The 17,851-nt window shown below is 41.4% G+C and overlaps 1 protein-coding gene across 2 annotated transcripts in view; it reads right to left on the bottom strand.

The window, feature by feature from the left end:
• Window positions 1-17,851, bottom strand: part of adamts6 (ADAM metallopeptidase with thrombospondin type 1 motif 6) — a 180,663-nt gene that overhangs the window by 88,887 nt on the left and 73,925 nt on the right. For both annotated transcript variants that reach the window (XM_062972381.1, XM_062972382.1), the window contains 2 exons: window positions 12,117-12,222; window positions 7,128-7,274 (listed from right to left, as the gene is read on the bottom strand). In XM_062972381.1, the coding sequence (XP_062828451.1) occupies window positions 7,128-7,274; window positions 12,117-12,222 (253 nt within the window). The remainder of the gene's footprint in view (window positions 1-7,127; window positions 7,275-12,116; window positions 12,223-17,851) is intronic.

Here is a 17,851-nt window from a genome sequence, read left to right as displayed (position 1 = left end):
GCTACTAGAGCCTGTATGTGGCTCTGAGTTTCAGGGTCACTGACATTGATAAGACACCTGCGTCTCAGGACTCGGAGAAGAAACGGCTGCTGGACTTGGCGGGGAATTTGCGCGGGGTTTTACTGAGCGGGAAGAGAATTTTCAAATGAGGGGGAGGGTATATAAAGGATGGTTGGCCGGAGTCTCCCATTCTTGGCTTTTCTGATGTTTATGTTTCCTGCAGTAAAGTTTCTGGTGATATCACAGAGAGTCTCGTGTGTTCATTCAGGAGCGGCTGTGGTGAGCTGACACTAAGCCAAGAATATAGACACCATCCCGCTGTAGCGGTGAGGTGTAACATGCAAGTGGAGGATGAAGAGCTCTTGGGCGCAGGAGGAGGAAGGTCGGGAAGGGCCACTCCCGAGCCAGACGCTGAGTTCCACCAGCTGGCGGCCCTGGCGTCATCCACCGCTTATGCCCAGCCAAATGGGGTAACCCAGAGGCGTGGAGTGGTGCGGGGAGATAGCACCGGAGGAGAGGAAGGTTCACCTTCCCCAGGCCCACAAAGGATGGTGTTTCTGGAGGAGAGGATGTCGGCGATGGAGACCACCCTGGCAGTGATGTCGAGGGCGATGGAGCGCCTGGCGTTTTTGGCGGAGCCAGAGAGAGGAAGGGAACTTCGGGCTGGCTCAATGTGGGACGTGAGCGTGGGAAGCAGCCAGGGCTTTGCAGACCTTCCAGCACCGAAGGGAAGGGAAATGCGAAAGGAGCCCGGCGCCCGGCCCAAGACCCAAACAAGCCTGACGCGGGTGGAGGAGAGTGACGACGAAGGGGAAAAGCCTCCGAGAATCCCGGCTACGCTCCCAGCTGAGACCCTAGTGCCCCTGGCGAATGCCGGGCGTGGCACAGGGCAAAGAGAAACAGCAGCGGGGCCCACTGGTCCGCAAGGGGGCTTGCGACGGGCGGAGAATTGGGGATTGCCACCACAGGGACCCCTACCGAGACGAGAGGAACTAAGGATCGAGTTTGGGGGAGAGTCCTCTGAACTGGATTTTTTCCTTACCACGGTGAGGGGCTATATGGAGGACAATGCTCACACTTTTAGAACGGAATCCAGCCGGATACGGGCCATTGGTGCAGTGTTGAAGAGGGGAGCGGCTAGCTGGTACGTTCAGCTGCACGCGCGGCGCGACCCATGTCTGGGGTCAGTCCGACGCTTTATGGGGGCCCTGGAGACCCGTTTCCGAGATCCATTGGAGCAGATCCGGGCGAGGGAGAAATTGAAGACCGTCTCCCAGGGGCAGAGGTCGGTATCTGAGTATGCGGAGGAGTTCCAATGCCTCGCCGAAAAGGTGCCGGAATGGTCTGCAGTGACAAAGATGGAACTCTTCAAGGAGGGGCTCAGGCGGGAGATCCTCTCCTGGGCGGTGCATCGTGATGAGCCTGACACACTGCGCGGATGGATTCAGCTGGCGGGGCGCGTCGAGACATCGCTGGCCCAGGCGAGGAGGCACCGAGGAGCGCTACAGCAACGGCCGCAGATGAAAGAGGGGAGCCGGAAGGAGGGATCAGCCCCAGCCGGGAGGAGAGCGGAGCCGACAGGGAACGTGAGCGCCAGCAGGAGTGGCTGCTTTGTGTGCGGCCGGTTGGGCCACAGAGCTGCCGAGTGCTGGCAGAGAAAAGGGGAAAGCGGAGGCCAGCCCAAACCAAGAGCCGTGGCAGGAAAACGCGCCGAGGAAGAAACACCGATGAGGCACCATTCGGGGGGGTTGGTAAGTCAGGACAAAGCTATGATAGTGGTCCCCATTCAGCTTGAAAATGGCAGCAAACAAGCAACCTGCAAAGCGTTTGTGGATTGTGGATGTTCCAGGAACATCATTTCCCCTGAATTAGCCGAGGGATTGGGATGCGAAAGAACAAACCTAGAATCCCCAATAGCATTTTCGCAGTTGGACGGATCCACAGCATCAGGATTGTTAGCTAGGTACAGTGCCGAAGATGTAAAGCGTAAGATAGGGAGTTGGGAAGGAAAGGTGTCATTTGTGATATCACAAATAGCCAGCTATAATGTTATACTAGGCATGCCGTGGCTGGGGCAGGCCAACCCGCAAATCAACTGGGAGGATAAGAGCATGATTTTCGGGATGAATTTGGAAGAAGGGAGCCAGGAAGTTGAGAGGGAGCCGGGGAAAAGGGGGGAGGAAGACTCTATCAGAATAGCAGAACTGGCAGATAAATTACCCCCAGAGTATCGGGATTTTGTGGACGTGTTTGACGAGAAGGAAGCAGACAATTTCCCACCGAAGCGGAGAGTTGAAGTGAAAATAGAGCTAGTCCCAGGAGCAGAGCTTCCCAAGGCAAAGATATACCCGATGTCGGCTAGGGAAAAGGAGGAACTGAGAAAGTACATTGATAAAAACCTAGCGAGGGGTTTCATAGAACCTTCAAATTCCCCTTTAGGGGCACCTGTGTTGTTTAGGCGGAAAAAGGACCAAACGCTGAGGCTCTGCATTGACTACAGGGGCCTGAATGCAATCAGTACTGTAAATAAATACCCCCTACCCTTAGTGAAGGACTTGATCGCCCAGTTATCGGAGGGACAGATATTCACTAAATTGGATTTAATTGAGGCTTACCATAAATTGCAGATCAAACCAGAGGACAGGTGGAAGACGGCCTTCTCCTGCGCCTTCGGATTATTCAATTATTGTGTGCTCCCATTCGGTTTATGCGGGGGAGGGGCCGCGTTCATGCAATTAATCAACGAAGTGTTGCATCCATTATTGTACAAGGGAGTCTTTATTTTTTTAGATGACATATTGATAATGTCTCGGACTAAGGAGCAACACGTAGAACTAGTCAGGGAAGTCCTACAAAAGTTGAGGGAAGCGAAGCTGTATGCGAAGCTTGCCAAGTGCGAGTTCAATAAAGACCAGATAGACTTTCTGGGGTATAGGATTTCCTCCCAGGGAGTGGCGATGGACCCTGCGAAGGTGGAAGACGTGAGGGGGTGGGAAGCCCCCAGAACACGGAAGCAGCTGCAATCCTTCCTGGGGTTCGCAAACTTCTATAGAACATTTATCAAGGACTTTGCGCGCCTCACTTTGCCGTTAACGGATTTGTTAAAGACTAAAGGCAGGGGAGAAACAGCCAAAGTGAAGGCCCCAGGGGCCAAACTGACCTGGACAATAGAATGCCAGGAAGCTTTCGAAGCCCTTAAAAAGCGTTTTACTGAGGAGCCTGTCCTACAGCACCCTAATATGTCTAAGGCCTTTGTACTACATTGCGATGCGTCAGACCGGGCATATGGGGCAGTTCTGCTGCAGAAAGACGAGGGGGGGAACCTGAAGCCATGTGGCTATCTGTCGAAAAAGTTTAGCGATACAGAAAAAAACTGGCCGATTTGGGAGAGAGAAGCCTTAGCGATTCTGAAAGCACTAGAGTGCTGGAGACACTTTCTGGAAGGAAGTGGAACACCGTTTGAGGTGTGGACTGATCATAGAAATTTACAGTATCTAAGATCCCCTCGTAAACTATCAGCGAAGCAGATTAGATGGGCCCAATATTTCAGCCGTTTTGATTTCAGACTCAAGTTCTTCCAGGGGAAACACAACATACTCGCTGACGCTCTCTCTCGGATGCCTCAGCACGGGGGAGGAATTCAGGAATCTGAGGGGAGCCTTTTCCTAGATAAGCAATGGGGCCTGGCAGTACTGACTCGAGCACAAGCGGCCAAAGAAAACAAACGTACTGCCATTTCCACGGGGGGAGGAGAAATATGGGAGGAAGAGTTGAAGCGAGCATATGGAATGGACAAATGGTTACAAACGAACAAAGAACAGGGAGAACTGTGTGGGGATTTGGTGTTTGTAAATAAGAAATTGTATATTCCTGAATGTTTAAGACAAGAAATGTTAAGGAAGTGCCACGATAACAAGGGTGCAGGTCATCTAGGCCCCACCAGGACTATTAAACTGTTGGCCAAACAATGCTGGTGGCCCGGAATGAGAAAAGACGCCAGGGGGTACGTCACGCAGTGTGAATTATGTGCAGAGGGAAAAACACCACCTGGGAAGCCCCAGGGGCTATTGCAGAAGGTGGTGGAGCCCATGAGGCCATGGGAATGCGTGGCAATGGATTATGTAGGCGAACTACCCCCCAGCAGAGGCCACAGATACATTTGGACAATATTGGACCTATTCTCAAAACAGGCACACTTTGTGGCCCTGCCAAAACTCCCCTCGGCTGAAAAGCTCGCTGATTTGTATGTGAAGCATGTATATCGCCTACATGGGTGTCCCGACAAAATAATTAGCGACCGGGGAGTCCAATTCACTGCAAAATTTTGGGGAAAATTCTTACAGCTGTTAGGAGCGGAAAGGAATCTGAGCTCGGCTTTTCATCCCGCAACCAACGGGGGGGTCGAACGTACCCAACAGACACTGTGCCAATTCTTGAGGATGTACACCAATTATAGACAGGACGATTGGGCGGACCTTCTTCCGTTTGCTGAGATGGCTTTTAACGGGGCCGTACATTCGGCCACAGGTCGTGCCCCATTCGAAATAGTATACGGACAGGAGGTGGCACCTTTCCCCAGGCTACCCGAGTGGAAGGAAGGAGAGGGCCAGACCGACAAGGAATGGCCGGCCAAAATTAAGCAAGGGTGGCAAACCGCGGTGGAGGCATTGCGGGAAACACAAAAGAAGTACAAGCTCTTTGCAGATCGTAGGCGCCGAGAGGGGGACAAATTGGGCGAAGGAGATCTGGTTTGGCTGAGCACAAAAAAACTGAAATTGGGGTTCCCATCTAAGAAATTGGCTCCACGCTATATAGGGCCGTTCAGGGTAGCGAAAAGAATAAACGAAGTGACCTATGAGCTGAGGCTACCCAAGGACCTAGGAAAGGTACACCCGGTATTCCATTGCAGCCTGTTAAAAAAGTATAAAGGAACTCTGGACAGCGGAGAACAATAGTTGTGTTTAATCTTTTCCTTCCAGGACGAAGGGGAGGAGGACGCCATGTCAGAACCCTGCTACTAGAGCCTGTATGTGGCTCTGAGTTTCAGGGTCACTGACATTGATAAGACACCTGCGTCTCAGGACTCGGAGAAGAAACGGCTGCTGGACTTGGCGGGGAATTTGCGCGGGGTTTTACTGAGCGGGAAGAGAATTTTCAAATGAGGGGGAGGGTATATAAAGGATGGTTGGCCGGAGTCTCCCATTCTTGGCTTTTCTGATGTTTATGTTTCCTGCAGTAAAGTTTCTGGTGATATCACAGAGAGTCTCGTGTGTTCATTCAGGAGCGGCTGTGGTGAGCTGACAGATATAGATATAGATGTGGGTTATATTTATGTTATGGGATGGCATCTTTGGCATCTGCTCATTTTACACTTGTCACAACTTTTAAGCGGATGGCTTGGGTTTTGGGGTGGGAAGTGAGGCCTATGTGAAGATTTCCTTAAAGCATTGATGTCAAACTTGTGGCCCTCCAGATGTTTTGAACTTCAGCTCCCATAATTCCTAGCCACTGGACTAACTGGCTAGAACTTCTGTGAGTCGGAGGGCAAAACATCAGGAGGGCCACAAGTTTGACACCTCTGCTCAGACGATACTGGAAATTGAAGCACTCTGGGAAGACCACACTGTATAAGCCACGTAAGGCTTAACAGTTTATCTGCACATAGGCTTGTACAGTAAGCCCCTATTATAAAGGCCACTGCAGTCTCTCTGCACAATAAGCCTATAAAATAGCTGCCACTGTTTTGCTTCACCACAAAATGGCAAATGTGCCATATTCTTAGGATTTCCCCACGTTGCTGCTGAATGTTGCTTGGGCCGAAAAATAAGAAATGGAAAGAGAAAAAGTTGTCTTTGTTTGGCTAAGGGCGGGATAATGGGATGGGAGCTTTGCTTCTAAGCCCCACCATTGCAAGAAGAGCTTCTCTCCTCTGCCTCTTTTTACTGCTCTCACACTGAGTCTTTAATAGAGGTGGGTTATTTTCTTTGCTCTTCTCTTCCCATCTTTTCAGTTCACATTCAGACTGCACAAAGCTTATCAAACAGTTATCATTGTCATCATCTATTTTCATCATTACCCTGTGGATAAGTCAACCCAGGTTTTTGGACTCAATTTTTGTCATTTCCCCCCAGCTTATACATGAGTATATGCAGTAGACTAAATTTAACTAGAATTTTCTGAGTACCACAAAGGCATGACAATAGAGAACACCTACTTGCAGCAGCACATGAAGAAATGATGTACAATACATAATAATTTAAGTCTCAGATAGGTGTTCTAACAAACACCCATACCTATTGGGCTTTCACGTTATTCTGGATGCAACCAACCCATATAAAAGAGAGCAAAATAAATAAGAGTTATACCCAAACACTGGAGTAGGATTTCTTGGATAAAGATGGACACTACTATAAACATTGACAAACCAATCACTTGACTAAGAATTTATTGATGTCATGGACTCCTTTTACCCCACATCCTCTTCTGCTCCTCAAACAATGGCTGAACACTGACAAACCTAACAGCATTTACTACAGTAGAGTCTCACTTATCCTACATTCGCTTATCCAACGTTCTGGATTATCCAATGCAGTGTGCCTCCCGCTCGGATCCACAGCTGTTTCTCTAGGCAGCAAAGACTGAACTTTTTACAGATTTAATTTCTGACAATGTTGTTACTGTAAGTTCATTTTATGCAATTCTGGTTTTATTTGTAGTCAATTTAGTTAATATCCAATGTTTTTGTAGTCCATAATTAAAATACATTGCGATGTTTTGGTGCTAAATTCATAAATACAGTAAATTACTACATAATGTTACCGTGTATTGAACTGCTTTTTCTGTCAAGTTTATCCTTAATCCCTCCTTATTATTCAACATTTTCGCTTATCCAACGTTCTGCTGGCCTGTTTATGTTGGATAAGTGAGACTCTATTGTATTTCTTTAGCTGTAAAGAGCATCCTATACAGCAGCATACATACAAATATACACAAGTATTTCTAGATTGGGGTATTCGGGTAAATATTTTTTTCATCACGGTACTTATCATGTATTTATCCTAGTAGGGTATCCTAGCAGAGTGTAAATCTTTTCAAGAATTTGGCAACTCTCTTCAGATACTACTTACTCTAAAAAACTGGTGATATAATCCCTGCTGCAGGCTGACCATGAGAAAGGGTTGGTGTTTGCTGTAATGTGAGCTGCCATAAGTTTTGCTGCTTCGTGACCTTTGGTTCCACAAGAATTTCCAATTCCATCATGGTTCATACCAAAACTGTTCAAAAAAATAGGAATGGGGTGTCAATTATTTTTAAATGGATCAGATAACCATTGTAACATTGTAATATCTTCACACTGATGCAATACAGAAAAATTAACTTAATGAACAAAAAATAAATAAGGCTAAATTTTATATAGGTTTACATATTTATAATTCAGTTCAAAAGCTAATAGTGCTTTAAGTCTCATACAACTTTAACACAATACTATTAATCACATATTTCTTTCAGTTAGGCCCTTAGATACAATAAAAATAATGTCTCAAAGCTCTATATGGTTTACATACATGCCACAGACTCATTAGTCTATAATATTCAACTATGTAAGAATTACATCAGTGTAAGCAATCTAACTATCACCTATTCTAGCAATGTTATTTTAAAAATACAGACAATAATCCTTGAGATTCTAACCATTTCATATATGCATTATTAGTTTTGCTACCATGAAGCTGTGTTATTAAAATGGATTGGTTGAATTCAGACACCATACTACAGCTTGTACTAGTTTCAATCTAGATCTCAAATAAAATGTACAACAGCATCTATTGACAGCTTTGCATTTTCACTCCTCACTCAGTTCCATGCATTCACACTTTAGTCTCATTCCGTGTTAAAACTTTTTTGCAGGCAGATAGTAGAGATGTGAAAGAAAAATGTTGACCATTTGTCTACACAAAACGAATGACATTTTCGTAGGAAACGAGAAACGACACAAAAATGAAAGCCCCACAGTCATCGTGCTTGCTTTTGTTTTCCTTTCGTTTCAACCCCGTAACAATAAGCAGGTACTGACAGAGGGCTGCTTTCCCATTACAGATGATGTTTACCAATGGGTGTTAATAATATTAATATAAATAATGATAGTTACTCTGGTACCCTAAGCTAAGTGTGAGAGAGGTCTGCTTCTCTATGATATCTGATGTGTACCAATGGGTGTTAATATTAATATTAATAACAATAGTAATTCTGGAACCCGAATCTGAGTCTGAGAGAGGAGTGCTTCCCCATTACATCTGATGTGTACTAATGGATGCTAATAATAACATTAACATTAATATAACATTAATGACAATAGTTATTCTGGGACCCTAAGCTGAGTCTGAAAGAGGATTGCTTCCCCATTACATCTGATGTGTTCTAATGGCTGCTAATAATAACATTAACATTAATATTAATAACAATAGTTATTTTGGGACCCTAAGCTGGGTCTGAGAGAGGAGTGCTTCCCCATTACATCTGATGTGTACTAATGGATTTTAATAATAACATTAATATTAATATTAATAACAATAATTATTCTGGAACCATAAGCTGAGTCTGAGAGAGGAATGCTTCCCCATTACATATGATGTGTACTAATGGGGCTTAATATTAATAACAATAGTTATTCTGGGACCCTAAGCTGACTCTGAGAGAGGGCTGCATCCCCATGACATTTATCTGGCTGGCAAGGTGAAATAATAAGTATAATTCTAGAAGGAAAGATCAAAAGGAACCATATATGGAAAATATGACAAGCAAGCCTCCATCACAAATACTTCTACCATACAGAAGTAAAACTTTAAAAAAACTTGATGAATATATTTGCTCAATAGAAAATAATACAATTACTATTGAAACACTAGCATTTGAAAACTAATTATTGCTAATAAAAATATTATTTTATTGGCTCTACTGTGAAAAACACAAATTCTTCCTGTAGTAAGGTAAACTATTAAACTGTTCTATGTAACAGGTTCCCCAGAGGCTCAAGTCATTTTTTTTGTCAAAAGTCAGTGATATGTTATAACTAAAGGGTTGAAGTCAGCACAAAAACTGAAAAGCAAAAACTCTTGCACAAGAGAAACCCGGAGATATAATTCATCCAAGCCTACATAGAAGTTAAAGAAGTTTTATTCAGTTCAACTGCACTTATTGTGAGATAGTAACATGTAGGATTACTGTTCTGTCACATTTTATGTCCTTAAACATGAGGTACAAAAAAAAAAAATAAGGACAGCTAGCTAAACCCATATACACAATCAAAGAAATGTATAATTTTACTTAATATTTTTATTACGGTAAATTCTCAAAAAATACAATTTACATTCTGAATAAAAAACAAAAAACTCAGATACTATAATAAAACAATCAATACTAAAAATAATACTCTAATCCTCCTTCTCCATAACTTCCCCCACCCCTACATCCCCTTCTTTTAAAAAACATTTAAAAGCTCAACTGACCTCCCCCCACAACCAAGGCACCTATCAAAATATTATATTTCTATTCTTTTAGTTTCATCAATTTCTGCTAAACATGGACAAGTATATTGATTATGAATACATACGCATGAGGAATTTTAGTACAGAATTGTGAATATGAATAATATGTCTATGATAAAAAATGTTACCATATATGTGCATGTAGTCAAAATCTTCCTCTAGTCTACAATACTATATAGTTTGGTTTCAACTGATTTCCCCCTAAAAGACCACACAGACTATATCTTTGGCTTTGCTAATATAAAGTCTGCTATGTTTCGCTTTACTGCTGCTCCCTGCCTAACCAGGAATCTATTTGTTTCACTTACTCTACAGACAAATATAAGGAACTTCTGTTCCTTTTTTTTTTTTCAAACATGGCTATTGTGTTTTTGTTCCTGAATCCCAGGTGTAACCTGATATCTGCAGCACCTAGCAGAGACTAATTCAATCAGTCTGCAAATCTTCATTTTGAGAATGGATTTAAATGCAGACCTTATGGCTAAAATATCCAGCCTATTTTCCTCTTTCTTTTTTCATCACTCTAACTCTCCCCTGCTCTCTCTCTATATATTTTCACCACCTTCAAAAAGTGTAGTCTACAATGGACTGCACTATAAAAAAGTAAAATTCAATATAAATAAGATATAAACGCACCTCACATTTTAAAAGAATCCAGTTAAATAAAATAAAAACAATACTACACATTACAACACAGTTTAAAGATGCAAGGTCAGTAAATTCAATCAAATATGTTCAATTAAAAGCCAATGCTCACAGGTATCTTTGCAAAGAGCTCTTAAAAGCAGTCAGCCATTGCTTTCTCAGGAAGAAAATTCACTACAGAAAAGCCTCTTTCTCTAGTGCACTCCAATCTTACTGATCTTTGTGGACAGTCAGGAACTAGAGCCTCCATGGATCACTTGAAAGGTCATCTGATTACAATTTGTCCTTCAAATAAGCTGTATCTAAACTGCTTAAAGGTTTTAAAGAGTCAATACCTACAGTTGAAATACCCTAGCGCAGTGGTTTTCAACCTGGGGACCCCAGATGTTTTTGGCCTTCAACTTCCAGAAATCCTAACAGCTGGTAAACTGGCTGGGATTTCTGGGAGTTGTAGGTCAAAAACATCTGGGGACCCCAGGAACCACTGCCCTAGCGACTAGGGCAGGTGGTACAAGCATAATGTGGTATGATCTGGCTATCTACAAAGATATGAGCAGATGCATTTTATTCCAGATGCAGCTTCCAAGTCACCCATTTAGGCCACTACTGAGACCAGGTTTGCTTTCTCTAGAACCTCCACAGAGAGGAATGTACTGGATACTGCTGCCACCTGTGTTTCCAGAATCAATGAAGAGATTTTGTTAAGAATATAGCATTCAAATTGCCTACAAAATACAAGACAAATTGGATACAATAAATCATTGAGAGTTTTTAATTCTGATCTTTAAAATGAACAGGAAATGAACACTCAAAATTATTCATATATCTGCTAAATGTATATCCCGTCGTTCTCCCAGAATGACAATCAAAGTGGACCACAACAATAGCTCAGCTGGTAAGCAAAGCAAGTCCAGTGATGTGCATTCACCTGTGGTTGACCATATTTCTTACAGGTTTTCCATCATTGCATTCCGGCTGTCAGCTGAATATTTTTTTAAGTTCTGAATAACATAGAAAAATTAACATCTGGTCTCCAAGTCTGGAGATATGAAATCTTGTCTACTATTGTGTGTCAATTTGGTTAGGTGAGAATAGTATATAAAGACATCCTCAAATTATTAAGTGGTACACACCAGTGGGCACATAGAAAAAGAATAACAAACAATAAATCACAAACTGGAACTTCATCCCTGTTATTTTTCTAGATAGATATGACTTTTTATGTATTGCTAGTAAAAATATATGTGTAATAGTTATGCTTGATTATCTACATATTATTTCTCATCTGGAGAAACCATGTTTGTAAGACATGAACTGCATTTAAGTAGCTGTGTTTTTATTGTATAACTATAACGTTATAAGCATTCTTTAAACTAGTGAGCAAGAAATTTCAGCTTGTATTTGTTATGGTTATGTGTTTTCAAGTAATTTCTGTCTTAAGGCAACCTGAAGGATTTTCTTGGCAGAATTTATTCTGAGGGGCTTTGCTCTTCTCTTCCTCTGAGGCTAAGGTAATGTGACTTGTCCAAAGTCACCTAATTGGTTTCCACAGATCAGCAGGGATTTGAATCCTGGCCTCCTAGTGTTTTAGTCCAGCACTCAAACTACTACACCACCTTGGTTCTCTTTCAGTTTATATACTGAAACATATGTCCTAATGTAACTGTTTCAACAGCACAGGTGTTGTAAAACTGCTGTAATGTCTGTATGTACACATTTTGTGATATTTCATTAATGTAACATTCCATCTTCAATATTTATATTCTGAAGAAATATTTCTTCCAATGTCAGATTGTTCATAAGTTTTTTAAAAGAATAAAACAGAAATCAATGATTGTATGCATAAAATAAGCAGCACGGGCAAAAAAAAAAAGTCACAGACAGCTAATTAAAGTGAGATCTGCAAAGGTTTAAAAGTGTACTTACTTGTGGCCAATCTCATGTGCTATGGTAAAAGCAGACCCTAGGCCAATATCTTCATTAATGCTACAACTCCTTTCAGGCTCACACATTCCAGCAACAGAGGCCAAGCCTGAACAAACAAAAGGAGACACAAAGGGTCATGCCAAGGTGTTTCAGTCTTAAAAGCCCTAGTTATAAATGCTAGATTCTTTTAAAGAACTTCCATGCACACAAACAGCAGTTGGCAAAAGGTTAACTTTCTACTCATTGCAAAATCACTGGGGGGAATTTCTCTCTGCCGACTAGACATTAATATTTTCTGAACTGCAGTCGCTGCTGGAAAATGTCTAGACTAGGGGTTAGATTTATAAATTTTACTTCTGGTAACTTGGGACCACCTAGTAACTTGAGCCAGGAGAGGGAATTCAAGCAAGCATTTCTATTTTAACATTCTTGAGGTTACAAAAAGCAAAATGTGTCCACATTATTTTTATAAAGAGATCTGTTTAAGTTTAGTGGGTTCATAAAACATACAAGCAACATTTTTAGCTACAAAATCAAAATGGTATATTTTTAGAAATTGTTATGGTAACAAAAAGTTTCTATACTAATGACAAGGATGTTAGAGCTGCACCTACTAAGACATAGATTTCTATTTATTACAGTTTTCTGAAACTAAGTTTACTACCTACATATATTTAAATTTTCTAGAATGGAGAAAAAGCTTTAGATATTTTGAAACATTATGCATGTCCTGCACAGGATGTAGGCTAGTGCAATATTAATTTACCACTGTTGATGGATTATGACCTGCTGCAGCCTTAACGGTTTTCCTTGCTAAGGACTGAAACCTGCAAAAAAATATTAATATACCCACCCAGGGAGTTATATGTTAAAATACTGCTTCTATATACAAAAGCTGAATGCAGTCCATTTTATATAGGAAAAAGAAATTAAAAGTATGGGGAATAATTTCTTCAATAAGGATGGGTTATAAAGCACACTACTTGTCCAGGGTTTGTACTAGTGTTGCATTTTTCCTACTCAATTCAAAAGGTGTGTGCATTGCACCTGTCTTCCATATAGAGTTCTTGGGAGATATTTTGGCTTACAATTCCCAGCAAACCCAGAAACAATGTCAATTATAGAAATTATAGTTCAACATATCCAAATGGACCGAAGCAGGGGAAGAAAAGGTGTTCAAATCCAGCACTGAGCAGGTTCTAGCCCCATATATATTATACTGTCTTATTTGCATCCACGGAACATGTCCCATCCCCAATAATGGCCAAGGACATGCCTACCTGGCTACCTCACACATCTTGTTTTTATTTTTAAATGTGGAGACTGGAATGCTACAAAGCAACTGATGTGCATTCAGTGCCATCTTCATTTCCAGGGAAGAAAAAAAAAAAAGCTAGTCTTGAGGAAAAGTTGTTGTTTTGAGCTGGTATAAAGTTGACTTCAACTTATGGTAACCCTGTGAATGAGATATAGTAGAGTCTCACTTAGCCAACACTCACTCATCCAACGTTCTGGATTATCCAATGCATTTTTGTAGTCAATGTTTTCAATACATCATGATATTTTGGTGCTAAATTCGTAAATACAGTAATTACAAGATAACATTACTGCGTATTGAACTACTTTTTCTGTCCAATTTGTTGTATAACATGATGTTTTGGTGCTCAATTTGTAAAATCATAACCTAATTTGATGTTTAATAAGCTTTTCTTTAATCCCTCCTTATTATCCAACATATTCACTTATCCAACGTTCTGCCGGCCCGTTTATGTTGGATAAGTGAGAGACTACTGTACCTCCAAGTTACCTAGTAATCAGCAACCTGCTCAGGTCTTGCAAATTCAGGACTGTGCCCTCCTTGACTGACTCTATTTATCCATTTACATCTGATGGCAAAAGATACTGAGGAGTTACAAGGGGCAGCAGGATTTGTAAGGTATTCTGTGTGTGCATTGCACTTGGTTATTATTTTTGGAGTCAGGTTGTTTCTGAACATCATCACTGGCATTTTGTTGTATTTGACAGGTTGTTGTGGTGATCTTGTGCCTCCATGTAGTTTCTGATTTATGGACCTATCATAGGGTTTTCTTGGTAAGATCTGTTCAAAGGACAAAATGTGTTCATCTGCTGCTGAGATAATAAGACTGACAAATTCTAATAACCTGGCTAACCGACTTGCTTCATAGTATACTTTGAGGCAAGTCAGTTAGTCAGGTTATTAGAATTTGAACTGAAAAGGTCAATAAGATGCTTGCAATAGAAGAAGAAAAGAAAGCAAATAGTTGAAAAAGGGGAACGTGTATGGGAGAGAGAATGAACAAAAAAGACTTAAAGAATTTAAAGGTTGGCACCTGCTTATCAATGTTGTTAATTTGGGGGGAAATGGCAAAATAAATAACAAATAAATAAAATTGACCCTTTCCCATTAGAAAACTTGGAAAATAAAGACAAGACATTCAGGAACCTAACAAGAGCCCTGAAAAAAAAAACGGTATCAAAAAGGTAGGGAACCTCATGGAACCAATGGAGAAATAACAAACTGGGACAAGATAAAAGACAAAGGCGGACAAGAGAACTGGATAGCGTGGTTTGGCCTGTCCAGTAGAGCCCAGGCCATGAAAAGAAGAGAGGTAGAAGAAACCCCACTAGACAGAATAATTAAAACAAGAAATTAATCAGGTCCTGGATTGACAACATTCAGAAAATTAAAATATGGAGATAAAAGAAACCCAGAGGAAAATAATCTCTAAATGGTATAGAAACCCCCTTCAATAATCTCATATAATGGGAAATATCTCTAACAAATGTTGGCATAATTGTGGAGGAATGGGTTCATTCTCCCACATGTGGTGGGATTTCAGAAAAAATCAGAACTATTACAGTAAAATAAGAAATGTAATGCAAGAAATAACAGGGAAACAATTACAGTGGGATAAAGACAGATTCATGTCTCTCACTATAGAGGCAAAAGAAGATAATAATTGGATAGAAATCCTAAAATATATGATAGACGCAATACGGGCTATGGTAGCTCGAGGATGGAGAGACAATACAAGATGGGATTTAGAAACTTGGTGGTCTTATCTCTCAGAATATATAATCAACGACTTCATTAACAAAAGGAAAAACGAGTATATGAATAGTTATACAAAACAAGACTGGTACAAGAAATGGTCTATTTTAACCGACAAAATAGACAGAGATGATAGATATAGAACTGTGAACCAGGATTTCCACACGATTAAATCGATGCATTGACATTGTTTGGAATCGCTGTTCCAGGAGGGAAGGGGATATTTTGGGGGCGGGGGGGGGGGCATGGGTAATGGGAGATACACAACTAAGGAATGTATAACGTGTCGTATAAGATAAAGTGACTTTTGGAATAATGCATTTTGAGATAAGACTTGAATGGCAAAAGTTTGTTAATTGAATGGATGTATCAATTAAAATTTAAAATTAAAAAATTAAAAAGAGATTAAGACTGACTATATACAATTAAATAAGAAAACAGAACTAGAAATGGTGCAAATAAATATTCAAAGTGTTCAAGTAACTCAATGGCCCCATCCACACTGCCATATAATCCAGTTTGAACTGCATTATAATTGTCAGTGTAGTAGACTCATATAATGCAGTTGAACCACATTGAACTGGATTATATGAGTTTGCACTGCCATATAATCCAGTTCAATGCAGTTAATCTGCATTCTGAAACTGGATTATATGGTAGTGGAGCCCCGGTGGTGAAGTGCGTTAAAGCACTGAGCTGGAGACCAAAAGGTCCCAGGTTCAAACCCCAGGAGCAGCGTGAGCGGCCGCTATTAGCTCCAGCTCCTGCCAATCTAGCAGTTCGAAAACATGCCAATGTGAGTAGATCAATAGGTACCGCTCCGGCGGGAAGGTAACGACACTCCATGCAGTTATGCTGGCCACATGACCTTGGAGGTGTCTACGGACAACACCGGCTCTTCGGCTTAGAAATGGAGATGAGCACCAACCCCCAGAGTCAGACATGACTGGACTTAACGTCAGGGGAAACCTTTACCATTTTAGATGGGGCTTAAGTATTCAAACAGAATAGACTTTAGAGCTTACAACATTTTACTTTCTTTCCAAAAATTATTAAGGTAGAACAGAGTTTAAAGTCACAAAATAAAACAAGTGTGATACAAAAATCTTTTTGTCTGTATTTCACAATATTTTTGGAGTTGCAACACAAAACCAGGAAGTGTCGTGATGCTGCTTCTTCCATCCCCTTGTTGAATGTATCTCTACATCCAATGTCTGGAGTATATGGATCAAGTCTCTGAAAGATCTCCCCTCCTATGTGGGGTACCCCAAGGTGCAATTCTCTCCCCTCTTCTCTTCAACATCTACGTTAGATCCCTTGCTAGTTTGGCTCGGAGTTTCGGCCTAGACTGCTATTAATATGCGGACGACACCCAACTCCTGCGCTTGAAGCCTGGAGCAACGTCAATACAGACAATTTCACCTTATGTCTGGAGGCTCTGTCAAACTGGCTACGTGCTAGTAGACTGAAGGTGAACCCAGCGAAGACTGAGATTCTCTGGCATGGCCGCCAGTGCTGCAGCATTTGCATTGGCTTCCAACTGATTACCGTGGTCTATATAAGATGCTAGTTCTGACCTTTAAAATTCTTTATAGCCAGGGCCCATTGTACCTTAGGGACCGTCTCTCCTTCTTCCATCATCGGAGGTTGCAACGACCATCCCAACGCGACTTACTTTATATACCGCGTCCTAGAGAAGTGCACTTGGAAAGGACCAGACACAGAGCTTTTTCTGTTTCTGCCCCTGCCTTATGGAATGCCTTGCCGCCCTATACGAGAGCCATACATGAGTTAGGGCCTTTTACCCTAGCACTTAAGACCTGGCTTTTTACTAGAGCTTTTGATCTATGTTAATTTTATCAATATTTGTATGTATGTATTTTTATCCTTTACAATTTAGCTTGTAAATCGCCTAGAGCATCTTGGATGGAGGGCGATTAATAAGTAATTAAATGATGATGATGATGATGATAGTCATAGCATCTTTAACTTCATCCTTCCCTTCCCAGCACAAACTAATATTGAGCATGTAGATTTTTGTTGTTTGCTGCATGATTTCCTCAAATATCAACTAATTTGGGTTGAAAGGAAAAAAATGTGGAGAGTATCGATCATTCTTCAAGGATCAGGTGGGAAGGGAGGTAGTAAAGGTAAAGGCATAGATGTTTTTCTAGACTGTGCACATGAGCAGTTCCTGAGGTGACTCATTATTTGGACCCATGTCTGTGCATCAGCAAAAAAATATATCTTAAAATAAATGTAAGGGCATTGTAAGACACATTGTAGGATCAAGCTACAATTTGTAATTCCAGACAACGCTTTCAGACTTGAAAATATAGAAGAGTTCAAAAACAGAGTACAGCACCTGGTCTAAGTATCTGTACCAGGTGTTACACAGATGTGCAATATAAGAAAAATGACTCCCTGAAGCTACCAAACAGCCATAGAGACACTCCATGGAGGTAGCTTAACGCACACAGCTCCCTATATGGCTCGCCATGAAGAAAAAAAGAGAAGGGGAGGGGGAGAGGTTTGTAAATCTCCCTGGTAACAAATTCTCTTATCTCTCCCCAGGTTACTTGACAATATAATGGTGAAACAAGAATGCCTGGTGAAAGGAATGCAGGTTCAAGGACAAATTCAGTCTTGTTGTAATTTTGAG

The sequence above is a fragment of the Anolis carolinensis genome, chromosome 2, assembly GCF_035594765.1.
Source record: "Anolis carolinensis isolate JA03-04 chromosome 2, rAnoCar3.1.pri, whole genome shotgun sequence".
NCBI classification, from domain to species: Eukaryota; Metazoa; Chordata; class Lepidosauria; order Squamata; family Dactyloidae; genus Anolis; species Anolis carolinensis.
Note: the sequence above shows the minus strand (reverse complement) of the source record. Positions and strands in the feature narration are given on the sequence as shown.